Source organism: Ctenopharyngodon idella, chromosome 9 (genome assembly GCF_019924925.1).
Source record: "Ctenopharyngodon idella isolate HZGC_01 chromosome 9, HZGC01, whole genome shotgun sequence".
NCBI lineage: Eukaryota > Metazoa > Chordata > Actinopteri > Cypriniformes > Xenocyprididae > Ctenopharyngodon > Ctenopharyngodon idella.
In genome coordinates, this window is record NC_067228.1 from 16,093,707 (window position 1) to 16,106,822 (window position 13,116).

Here is a 13,116-nt window from a genome sequence, read left to right on the forward strand (position 1 = left end):
TGCATAAAGAGATAAAGATAAAGATAAAGAGATAAATAACAATCTATAAATTTATACTGCAATATTGTTCCAGTGTTCATCTTGTTTGTTGGCCGGTTCTTTTATATGATGTAATACACTATTTTTCCTTAGAAGTAGTAAGATGATAATAATAAGCAGAATAATTTATAGTCAGCTAGTCATTATTGCTAAATAAACCTATTCAAGTTGATAAAAGTGGGCTTCTAATTACCAGGTGACTGTATATTATCTCTTACTGCACAGGTCATGCTTCAAACTGAAGTAACAAGGCAATGCTTTAATTATGGATACTATAATATGGGGAGCGTCTTGCAGAGCTAAGACAACATACAATATAAAAAAAAAACAGGCAGTGCAAACAAAAACTACACAGACATAGACATGTACAGAACCATATAGCAACATAAATGCAGGATGCATGTAAAAGTGTATACAGTGTTCAATTAGGGTTAGTTCACCCAAAAATGAAAATTCTGTCATTAATTACTCACCCTCATGTTGTTCCAAACCCGTAACACCTTCGTTCGTCTTCGAAACACAAATTAAGATATTTTTGATGAAATCCGAGGAGTATATGACTCCTCCACAGACAGCAATTTAACCACAACTTTCAAGGTCCAGAAAGGTACTAAAGACAATGTTAAAATAGTCGACGTGACTGCAGTCGTTCAACCTTAATTTTATGAAGCGACAAGAATACTGTTCCAGGTTCTACATTAGAACACCTCAAAAATATCTCAATTTGTGTTCCAAAGATGAACGAAGGTCTTACAGGTGTGGAACGACAGTAATTAATGACAGAATTATCATTTTTGGGTGAACTAACCCTTTAAATAGAAAGAGTACTCAAATGCAGCAAAAACATAGGAGGATGTAGAATGGTAAAAAGTACAAAAAAAAAACAAAAAATTGTTAACTTTAAACGATCTAAGATGAGATATGACTAATTAGGTTAAATGAGTGTGTAGTGTGAATGAATCATAGATTTATGTGTCAGAAGTAACAGTATCAATAAGCAGTCTTATGACATTGGAGTAGATGATGTTCTTCAATCTCGATGTGCATGTGCTGAAGAACCTAATTCGCTTTATGGATAGGTGAAAAATGATTGTGCGGTGTGACTAGGGTGAGACAGTGTTTAGAATAGACACTTTTATATTAAGTCAAAGTCAGTTTATTGTCATGTGTCTCCAACATAGTGGGAGAAGAAAATAATACCGTGTCTCCATGTCACTAAATAATGTATTAATAAAATCATCAATTACATTGTTCTTCCGCAAAGGAGCTGCATCATTATATCCCCTGCAGCGAATGATGGGTAAAGGTCTCCTACACAATCTAAAGATATTGTACCAGCTTGCATTGTCTCTATTTCCAAAATTCTGAAAATTACACCCACAAATGCTAATGAATTTCAAATGGCTTTAGCTTGTACTGAGCAGGGGTGATAAATCAGGAGGGGGCAACACTGTGTAATGAAGCCAAATGAGGCTCTTGGCCCCTGCAATGAAGCTAATGAGATGGGGAAAAGTGTTGCTCAGCAGGTACACAGCAGAGATGTGCATCTAAGCGCTAACCATGTGACCTTAATGAGTCCCTCAAATAATGCTAAAATGAGCATTTATATTTATGGCTGTATGACTACAGATGTCTAATATTCAGATGTTGACTTTAGACCTCTTCATCGCATCCCTGTTGCTAACATGCCATATAACAGCTTGTCCAGACCTATTAGCATTATTTCCAGTCCTAGGTGACCCACCATAATTAAATAAGAAATCAGACATACCTTGAGGTCACTGCCGTTAAGGCGAATTCTGTTTATCCTCCGGCCGCTGGGTCTGCTGGAGTCAATCCAGTAAATGAACTCCTTCTTGTAGTCAAAATCTAAGCTGATAATGTTGTTAAGGCCCTACAGAAGTCAGAAAGAAACACAACATAGAGGTAATAGAGGTGAACTAAGTAACGACACGAGATGGACTGCACAACAAATGTGACTGTTAGCGCAGTCAGCATGATGTATTAGCTGGGTAAAGGCCGCAGTCAGCATGCATAGATCAACTATGCAGAACAAAAAAGAATGAGATGTTACGCATTTGTTCTGCTACTTAATTAGCTGGAGGGCTTAATTAGCCATTTCCGCGTACACTTATCTCGACAGGATCTGGCAAGAATATACTACAGACATGAAACATACAGAGAATACATTTCTTTTGATGTCTCTTCATCGTATTGATTTTGGAAGAGGACGCAGTGTGCGCTGAATGCACGTGAATGTTGGCTTCAGAATCCAGGGAAGCAGTTCAGAGAGCCTTCAGAGGGAATGCTGAGGGTACATTCGTTACTGTCATGTTCATATCAAGCTGCTGTCACTCAGTCTACCGCCCACTAGCCCCCCTTCTTTTGCCCACTTCATCACGGCATCGGGCGATGGGCATGATGGCAAATGAAGAAAAGCTCTGATTCCCCCATCAGATCATCAGCACTGTGAGACCCACAAAGACCTTTAGCCTTATCTTGTGGCCAGAACCTCCAGTGTTATCTTAAATCCACAACAAGATATGTTTTTATGTGACATCAGTGAAAACACAAATAAGAGAATAAGAGATGTTTGTCTTGTTGCCAGGACGGTTGCTTTCTATGATGTAATAACTATTTTTTTCCTTAGTAGAAGTAAGATGATAAATAATAAGCAGGATAATGTACAGTCAGCCAGTCATTTTTGCAAAATCAACCCATTCGGGGTGACAAAAGTGTGCTTTTAAAGACCAGGTGACTGTATATTATCTCTTACTTACTGCACAGGTCATGCCTCAAACTGAAGGATGCTTTAATTATGGATACTATACGGCAGCTCGATAAATAGCTAACCAGCATTCCACAGAGCAAACGTGATCATGCATTATGCTAGTATGAGGTCAACAAAGGAAGGGAAGAGGCCACAGGGTCCACTCATATTCCACTCATATTTAAGTGCAAAAGCTTTCCTCCCATCACTCTTATTAAACAAAATGGAATAAATGATTGCGGATGAGACTACTCCATAAAGGGGAGAGTTCTCTGAGAGCCCTATAGACATTCCCCTGGATGACAGCCTCAATTGGTATGAATAATGTAACGAGCGCAGAATTGAGGAAACTCACATTTCACTAAGAATCATCATTTTGATGGTAATGACTATAGGCCTCTAATGACACCAGCTGTGGATAATAGCACAGGGAAACTCAACTTGCTACACCAGGCCAATCAGAAGTTACATATAAAGTCAAAATGACATTTCATAGAGCCATTCAATAATGTGTGCCAAACGCATTGTTTCAGATGAGCTGTTGAATATGCAAAAAATAAATAAATAAATAAATAAAATAAAATCTCTGCAAACAAATTACTGCCTGTGATGTAGAACCTCAAAGTAAAGGCTACAATATTTAATGGATTTTGTCTGACAGGATTTCCAAATTTTTAAATGGATTTTTTAATAGCCAATGACCAGGCTGATGATCAATATAATGCAGATATACTGTATAGAAAATACTATTTAGTGACAGCAAAATACATTGAGAAATCTGCTAAAATAAAAATAACACTTATTTTGAATTATTACAGAATTAAGTTTCCATTTTCGTTTTGATTATTTCTAACATGTATTTGAACTTTCTTTTTCTCATTTTGAATCCTATACTGGATGTGAGGGATTTTTCATTATTAACAGCTACAAGTACTCAAACTATTCTTAATGAGTTGTTTTTAAATTTGCTGATACTTTTGCATGTGTTGTAAGCCTGAGGAAGGTCGACTAACCGAATAAAATTTTGTAATGATGCAACTTTGAGTAATATTTGAGTAATAACAGGATTTAATCAAAACTCATTAATATTTTTGAAAACAGAAATTGTTTATTATCCATTGACCTGTCTATAAGTATTTTTATAAAATGTAATATTACAATCTCAAAATGGCAAAATATCAATCAGTTGGCCTGACTGATGTAACAAATGATATTAAAAGTAAAACGTAAAAGTACTTTTAAGACTCACTTTGAAGAGCAGCAATGGAGTGTTTTTAATTCTTTTATGTGATGTTCCACCAAGCCAAGAGACTAGTTAATGACTTCAATTAGTGTTTTCAAAGGGCATAGGAGACAATAGATACTGTGTTGTATTCACAGTTGTGTCACCACAGCTTAATTGGTCCTTCATTAGGCTTTTACAAACACAGCAGTTCTAGCTTATGATCTGGTCTCTGAAGTCCAGTAACAATTTCATGTAGCAATACAGCAGTCTCGACTGGGCAGATTACATGGGCAACCTTTCAAGGTGTGATATAAAAATAAACAATAAATGGGAGTCATGTAATTAGAAAAACAGTTGACGTAGAGCTTTACCTGTTTCAGGAGAGTGTAATTGGATCCATCAACACTTAATTTTCTGATTTCATGAAGATCAGCAAGTATAAGAAAGGGTTCTTCAGCTGTGAGAAATATAAAGGTGACTTGATGCAATGGAGCTGGAAAATTTCCAAGTTAAGTTCAGTTAAAACACATTCTGGGGGAAATTCACCAAATGATACTTACTTGAAAGAGACTTGCAGCTGTTGGGGTTTTTTCTGGACGCTTCATAGCCATCTACACATAAGCACTTAAAGGAACCGTAAGTGTTGGTGCAGTTCTGACTGCAGGGTAGGGTGGTGGAGCATTCGTCAATGTCAACACATGTTCTCCCATCATTCTTCAGGTGAAATCCTGGCCAGCACTTACACTAGACACATTGGTGAAAAAATAACAATTGAGAGGTTTTGATTCTAAAACTGCCATTAATAAAAAAGAAAGAAAGAAAGAAAAAGAAACCTCTCTGCTGAGACCACCTCGGCAAAATTCCACTTTGTTTCAGTTCCATACTCATTTTACAAACTAATAGGTGTATAACCCTCAAAAATGAAAATTATGCCATCATTTGAGGTCATTTGCATGTCGTTCCAAATCATTTGGTTTAAAAGTTGTACCAGAAAAACAACAACAACAACAACAACAAACTGCTGGCATTTTACTGATAAATATGATTCACAATGATTTTATGTCAAGCGTTTTCAATTTTTTCAAATCACTGTAGCTGGATTTAATTATTGATGCTTTTTGCTCAGTATGTAAACTCAATGGTTTCCCTATGATCCCTTCATTTGTACCATAGTAAATGAGGTCAGACTCTTTACCTACAGGATTTGACTCAATTCCAGTACCTACAGTATTTGTAATGTCTTTATCGATTTTGAGGGTGATTGGTTGGAAATGTGCCAGGAAATGACATTGCCTCCAAACACCTCTGATGATCACAGGTCATGTGAACATGGCACTCCTGACACCTAGTTTGCCCATCAGTAACACAGCAGAAGTGTCTGTATCTAGAGAGAATTAGCTCATAAATTGTGCTCCTTAAGGCATGCCTCCAGACAGCTCCCGAAGGTACAAGTCTTTGTTTAAACTTGATCTGAGTATGCCAATTAAGTACCAATGAAACAAAACTGGGACAAATCGTTGCTATAGCTTTTTCTTTGGTCTTTGAATGTTTGCCCAAATAATTCAGTGAAAAGATGTTGCAGAAACAATAGCACAGCAGCTTCTGCAAGTCAGTTCATCATAGTTACATTTGTGGAAAACTTGAAGTCACATAAAATAAACCAAGAATGAAAAGAACTGCCAGATCTTTGAAACAGAAAAAGAGTAGTCAAGCAACTAGCTTTTATTTGCAATATGTCAGCTCTTTCTCACAATTAAAAATAGTCAAATATTTTAAATCTATTTTTTGTCCTTTTCATATAACATATCTGTGCACAAGAAAGATAGATGTGTATTTCTTCAGAACACTTAATAATACTGTATACAATTGATACAGTATACATAACAAGGAATACACACATATGTATTTCTTTAGAACACAATACTGCACAAATATATAATGATACTCTACAAATATAATTGTTTTACGTATACATAAATATACTTTTAATAGAATAAACATGTACAAACAAACAAATAAATAACTGAAATAATATAATTGATGCTGTTATCTGTACAATTAGATTGTAAGGAAATGCATAACTGCAATTCAATTATATGGAATTGTCAATGAAAAATTGAAAATTTAGTAGCTGAAGTTATAAATGCAGATGTTATATTCTGAAAGACATTAACTGAATGATTCATAATAAGGGAGACAAGCTTTGGTTGGATAATTTTTTGAAAGTCCTGTGAAAACACATAAAGCTTAAATATGTAGTGACACTAACATGATAAACCATATCCCCATCAACAAAGCAGGATATATATATATATATATATATATATATATATATATAAATAAGGGCATGCTTAAGATAAGATTTAATACAATACCCAAAAGTATATCAATTTATATAAAATGTATTCTAATCCAAATCACTCATATCTCTGTTAAAATGTATTATAAAGCATATTTATAATATACAAATTATTTTAATTTCATATAATTATTGGGTGTCACTTTATATTAGGTGGCCTTAACTACTATGTACTTGCATTTAAATTAATCATTTGATACAATGCACTTATTGTGTACATACATATTTTTACATTGTACTTATATTTTAAAAAACACCTGCATGTAATTACATATGTAATTAATTTCTGTTATTACATTTATAATTACATTGTTGACCCATCCCTTACACCTTAACCCACCCTTAAACCTACCCATACCACCAAACCGGTCCCTAACCTTTTCCGTACCCAATATCAATAGCAGCAAAAGTGTTTTGCAATACAGTATGAACACAATAAGTACACTGTACTTATTTTTTGATGTAAGTACATAGTAGTTAAGGCCACCTAATATAAAGTGGAACCAATTATTGTCTTTAAAATTAACCCAACTAAAGTAATCAGTTAACATGACAACCTTAAGTACAATATATATAGATATTATTGACCAACCTTGTATCCCACTGGTAAGTCTTGGCAATCCTGGGTACATCCGCTGACACGGCGGTTCAGACATTCATTGACATTGCAGTTTTTCTCATCTGAGCGATCTCCACAGTCATCTTTCAGGTCACATAAACTCTTCTCGGATATACAGCGGCCATTTGAGCACATGAAAAAGGAACTGTTGCATAAGCTCTCTAGAAATAAAGGAGGAAAGTAAAAACAAAGGAAACAAATTAAGGAAAAAGTAATACAAACTATACAGACTTGTGTTGAAAACCAAACTGAAAATGTAAAAATGCTTTTGGAAAAAACATGAATGAATGGATGGCTTAAGCTCTGCAAAGCTAGAGGGCATCAAAGTTGCAATCCAACAAAAGCCAAATGATATTTCTAGCTTCCTGCAACTGCCAGTAAGTGCAAGGCCTTTTTTTCTCTTTAAATGCTTGGTACGCTCAGCTGAAATCATGCCATCCCCGCAGGTCAAAGTTATCCACTTCAGCCCCCTGCTTTTATCCATGATGTTCCTTGGCCACTTGTATTCCCTCAGATGTTCAGTAAGCCCTACATCCATCAGTCAAACATATTTCAGGCACAGCTCTGTTGGGCCATTACCGGCAGCCAGGCATTTGAGGTTGAGGGGCAGCTCATCAGAGTGGTCAGGGCAGTCTGGGTAACCATCACACTCCCACTGGGCGCTGAGCAGGCATCGGCCATCAGCACAGCGGAACTCATCTGGCCCACATGAGCGGTACACTGCGGAAAGAGTGACGACTGTCAGCAAACTGACACACTCTGCTACCAAACGGAGATCTTAAAGGGACAGCTCACACAAAAATGAAAATTCTCTCAGCATTCATTTCAAGTGTGATTAATGTTTCTTGTGTGGAACACAAATGCAGATATTTAGTGGAATGTCAAAGCTGTTCTTTTTTTACAATGAAAGTGTTCAGCAATTCCTATCCATAAAAGTACCACAAAAGTTGTTCACTTGACTCAAGAACATCTAAATGACTATGTGATCTTTACAGTCTTAAATATGATTCACTTTCATGGATACTGAGAAATATTTTTTGTTTTTCAATGGAACTAAAAAATATAGTACATTATTTAAAAAAAAACACCAAAAAAAAAAAAAAAAAAAACTATTAAACAACTTAAGGGTTAGTAAATGATGACTGATTTTTAATTTGGGGTGAACTTTGCAAGATGGATATTAAACAAAAAGTATGAAACAAACTATGAGATGTTACTTTTTAGTAAAATAATCTGCATATTTCTTGGGCGACAGTTTCTAGAAACTAATGAGATCTCTTTGAATCTCTTTTGTTATGAATAATTTCCCAGACTTTCTATTTCATATTTTAACCTCAGTGCAATAAGTTCTAGTATAATAAATTATGAGGGCGTATGCACATGGATGATGTCCTGTGGAGAGGCTGGCCTTTCATGTTGTGAAGGCCAAGTTCTCCATCAAAAAGCCCACAGATGTTTCAGTTTTAAGCACAAAAAAGTTTTAAAACATTTTTAGGAAACCCCAATAATTGAAGTACAATACTGACTATTCTTGAAATTGTTCTTCTTAATTAAGAATGTATAGTACAAATAATACGAGCACAGAGCAGCCTAAGGCTCACTGTAGAGCTTTAATTAACTGAGAAATGCCTGAGTTTTTACATTAAAATACTGCACTTTACTATTTCAGTGATATTCACAGATTTACTGTATAAATAAAATTAGCTTTCACAAATTACTTTAGGGAAAATCAGTTAACTATAGTGACCAAAGACACAGATGTGGAAAAAAAAAAAGTTTTTCTTAATGACAGCTCTGCTTATCAGACAGATTTGTTAATTCAGACAGATGCTTACCACATTCAACCGATTCATCCGAACCATCTCCACAGTCGTTGTCATGGTCACAAACAAAGCGTTTTGGAATGCAGCCTTTGTTAAGGCATCTGAAGGAATTCTCATCACATGTGTTATTTGGAGCTGCAGGGTAAACATCAGAACCTTGAGCTTAATTAATTCTCACTAAGACTTTTATTCACCCTGGGGTACTAGTCATATCAGTCAAACCCATTTCTACCACAGCCTAGACTCTAACATGTTACAAAATGCATCACTAATGAAGTGCCTGTGGTTAAGAATATCTTATTCAATGGATGTCATTGAGTTTTTAAATCCTGACCTGAGCACGTATCAAATAGCTAATTATAATGAATGGCCAACATCGCTGCTAGAACAACACCTGAAGGGAGCTTTCATCGATAACACATCGACATGCAGAAGACATTTTAAACAGATCAATGGGAATATTTACCACAGCCAGCCGCAGCGAGCTCATCGCTGCCATCGGGACAGTCTCTCTCCCCGTCACATAACCAGCGCTTGGGGACACATGCGTACGAGCCTGGACAACTGAATAACCCCGGGGCACAGGTCACCGAGCCTGGACAATATTTCGTTAGTAATGTACCATTAATTGTTGTTCAGATCTAGAAATTATAAATGACGAATATCTAGAGGAATCACACAGTAACACTAGAAAGCTTTTTAGCAAATGCATATGTAACAGAGGCAAGCAGGTAAGAGCTGTGCATGTAAACCTCACTCCTCTGGCCTCAAGAGGTGTGCTAGCGACTGCGGTCTTTAGCGTCCTTGTTAGTGTGCCCGCCTCCCATGCCTGAGACGCTGGTTCGAATCCCACTTGGAGCAGGTCAAGCAAGACCATCACATTTGGTGCCGTGACCCGGCTGGGAGTAAGGTTTGGGGGAGGTGAGTGTAATAGAGCTAAGCCAGTAAGAGCTGGGTGTGTAAACCTTACTCCTCTGGCCCCAAGAGGTGCGCTAGTGACTGATGCTAGAGACTGCAGTCTTTAACGTCATTGTTAGTGTGCCCGCCTCCTATGCCAGAGACACTGGTTCGAATCCCACTGGAGCGGGTCAAGCGAGACTGTCACATTTGGTGCCGTGACCCAGATGGGAGTGAGGGACAGGGGGGTGAGTGAGCCAGTAAGAGCTGTGCGTGTAAACCTCACTCCCCTGGCCTCAAGAGGCATGCTAGAGACTGCAGGCCTCCCATGCAATAGACGCCAGTTTGAATCCCGCTCTGAGTTGGTCAAGTAGGACCGGTTATACATAGCACACATTTGGAAGTTCAGTTTTGCTTATCAAGTTCTGAAAAGTATTTACTGTGTTTAATTGCATCTGCCATTATTAGGAACAGGGCAATATCATTAATATCTCACTGACATTTCATTACAATCCAATTAAACGATTGTTTACCACAAATATGTAGTAATATATTAAAACATGATTGCATTTTTATAATTGGCCAATTTATAATAGTTGCATCACATTTAGCCAGTGTATAAACTCAAATCATTCAAAACGCTGCCTTTGAGGCACAGAAAAAAGGAACATTTAGAGTCACACAGAATGGAAGGAGAGGTCATATGCGTACCGCAGAGATCCACGCTCTCGTCCACCCCATCTCCACAGTCATCTTCACCATCACAGAGCCACTGCTTCGCTATGCACTTGTTCTTTGAACAAGCAAATTGGTTCCACAGACAGGAGGAGTCTATCAACAAAATAGTTTATGAGTCACAAATAACAGCGCTTAGAAAAATGGCATCCATGATTTACGACTCATCTCTAACTGAATGCTTTTAGAGATGGTTTCTTTATTTCTAAATTCAGCAGACTTTGTGGTAGACCTCTGGATTACACTTATATTACTTGTGCTCTCAAAACATAGCAATGACAAAACACACCATAAATACGTCAGTCTTTCTCAAAGTGGCTTTTACATGAAGATGCAATAAAGCAGAATAATAGTGTTTTCTGCATTTTTGTTGTGTAATCACACTTTTATCCCGACATCCATCACAAACATATAGTACTAGCAGACACATGTTCTTTGTGTTGAGCAGCAGTTTTACCCCTGGAAACTTAAAATTGGAACATTATGGCTTTTAGTCCTTGTCTGTCTGTTTCGAGGATGTCTACATGGTAGCGCAATTCTAAAAGATGACAAAATAATATTTCAGCTGATCTATGGATTTAAAATGTACAAAAAATTATTTTATGGCAAAACTGACCAATAAAGTAAAAAGCAAAATAAAAGCTTGTGTATGGAAACAATTCCTATTTCTTGTTCTTGTCAAGTCAGTCAATAATGATTCCACAGTTCTTTATGTGTTTGTATACTCTATTGTTCAAAGGTTTGGGGTTAGTACGTTTTTCTTAAAAGATATTTAATTTATGCAACGATGCATTAAATTCAAAAGTGACAGTAAAGACATTTGTGATGTTACAAAAGATTTCAAATAAATGCTGTTCTTTTAATCTTTCTATTCATCAAATATAAAGCTATTTTAAACTTCAATAATATTTCACAATATTACTGTTTATACTGTATTCCTGATCAAATAAATGCTTTGGGGAGCATAAGATAATTCTTTCAAAAACATAAAAATCTCAAACTTCTTAACTATAGACATGCCTAAAAGAGACATTTTCATATCCTTTCATTATTAAAATATCTCACAGATCTGCAGGGATATAATTATGTCAACAAAATTATATACTACAACATGTCTAAGCATGTGCAAATTGCGATACAAAATGCCGGTTTACATCGAAGCCAAGTATTTTTTTTTTCTCCACCTTTCAGTTCTATTCTAGACAGACTTTGCCTGCCAAAAGAGTTAGAGTGGTCCACTCCTGGGGCTAGACCATGGAGAATGAAATTAAGGGGCACAGCAGGATAGATTGGTCTCAAATTCCCATGATTCTCCTTGACTGCCTGATGGTCTCTTGCTATATCTGCAGATATCCTATCTCCATTCAAAGTGCTGACAGTGAGCTAAGATGTTATGTCATTTTATGGAGAAAAACATCCTTTGAAATCCAAGAAAGGAAGCATGTGCAAGTTAGATAAGGTGAATAGGTGTTTGTTCGTTTCTTCCTTCCTTCCTTCATAAATATTCACATCTATCTATCTATCTATCTATATGAATTTCATACAACCTTTTTGTGAACTAAAAATGCTTTCAGGGATCCAGTTATATACATACACGCAAGCTTCCAAGGGCACAAGTACACATGAAGATTGGTTTTTATCACCTGAAAATGCTTCTCTTGACCTCAGTATTAGCAGCTGAATTGGTTTCTGCATTCAAAGCCCATCTCAAGAGGTGGGCCGTAATCTCTCGCTCCACATGAGAAATCAAGCCGAGTAAAAGCAATGGGAGGCTAATATCAGTCATGCTTACCACACTGGAACTCATCTGCACCATCTTCACAATCCTTCTGGCCATCACAAAGCCACACACTGGAGATGCAGTTCCCGCTGGGGCAGGCGAAGTGGCCTTCTGCACATTTCTGCCCGTGGGAGACTGCGGCAGTCAGAGAAAATACGTGTTTGATTATGAAGAGCACAAATAAATCCAAGATTTGCTTAGTGTAGTGAGAATTTGGTTCAGTGGTTGTTTGGGTCATTATTTGCTCTCTAAAATCGCTTCCAGGCAGATGAAATCTTTATGTGATGCAATTCTCTATGGAACTATAAGGGTGTAAAAGTGCTCTTGCCTCATTAAAAGTACATCTCTATTCAAACAGGTCTATTCCGATAAATTTCACATTTGCTTTCTATTTGAAAGCAATGACATGCTAATGAGTAATAAACCGAAACCTGCCAAGACTAATTTTCAAGCCACCTTTTCATCAACGGTTTTGATGCACAAGTGTTTAAATGTCTGCTCTTCGCAAGTGTGACAATCACCAATAATTATTCATCAGCCTTCCGTACCTTTTGAGGCTCTTCAAGCAAGGAGAAAAAGACAGGGGCTTGTCTCTGCTTCATTACCTCTTTCATAAATAGTGTTTCGACAAAATTAATTCGATTTTAATGGAACCTGGCTTTACAAAGCTGCAAAGCTAACAAATGGAGAGTAATACTGAGTGTTACCCTGACAGTTCCTCTCGTCTGCGTAATCTCCGCAGTCGTTGGCTCCATCACAAAGCCAGGAATGGTGAACGCAGAGTGAGGTGGTGTTGCAGCTGATGAAGACCTTTTCTGCCACTCCCATCCTGTAAAAGTCTGCACAGTCTGTGTGATCTGGGGGGAAAA

General features: G+C 37.0%; 1 protein-coding gene across 10 annotated transcripts in view; it reads right to left on the reverse strand.

Moving 5' to 3' along the window:
- lrp1bb (low density lipoprotein receptor-related protein 1Bb) overlaps positions 1-13,116 on the reverse strand; it is a 308,080-nt gene that overhangs the window by 48,074 nt on the left and 246,890 nt on the right. For all 10 annotated transcript variants that reach the window (XR_007931607.1, XM_051905644.1, XM_051905648.1 and 7 more), the window contains 10 exons: positions 12,955-13,104; positions 12,260-12,382; positions 10,444-10,563; positions 9,302-9,430; positions 8,848-8,970; positions 7,592-7,732; positions 6,986-7,173; positions 4,595-4,778; positions 4,406-4,491; positions 1,811-1,933 (listed from right to left, as the gene is read on the reverse strand). Coding sequence is in view for 9 of the 10 variants with exons in the window: in XM_051905644.1 (XP_051761604.1) it covers positions 1,811-1,933; positions 4,406-4,491; positions 4,595-4,778; positions 6,986-7,173; positions 7,592-7,732; positions 8,848-8,970; positions 9,302-9,430; positions 10,444-10,563; positions 12,260-12,382; positions 12,955-13,104 (1,367 nt within the window). In the remaining variant the exon portion in view is untranslated. The remainder of the gene's footprint in view (positions 1-1,810; positions 1,934-4,405; positions 4,492-4,594; positions 4,779-6,985; positions 7,174-7,591; positions 7,733-8,847; positions 8,971-9,301; positions 9,431-10,443; positions 10,564-12,259; positions 12,383-12,954; positions 13,105-13,116) is intronic.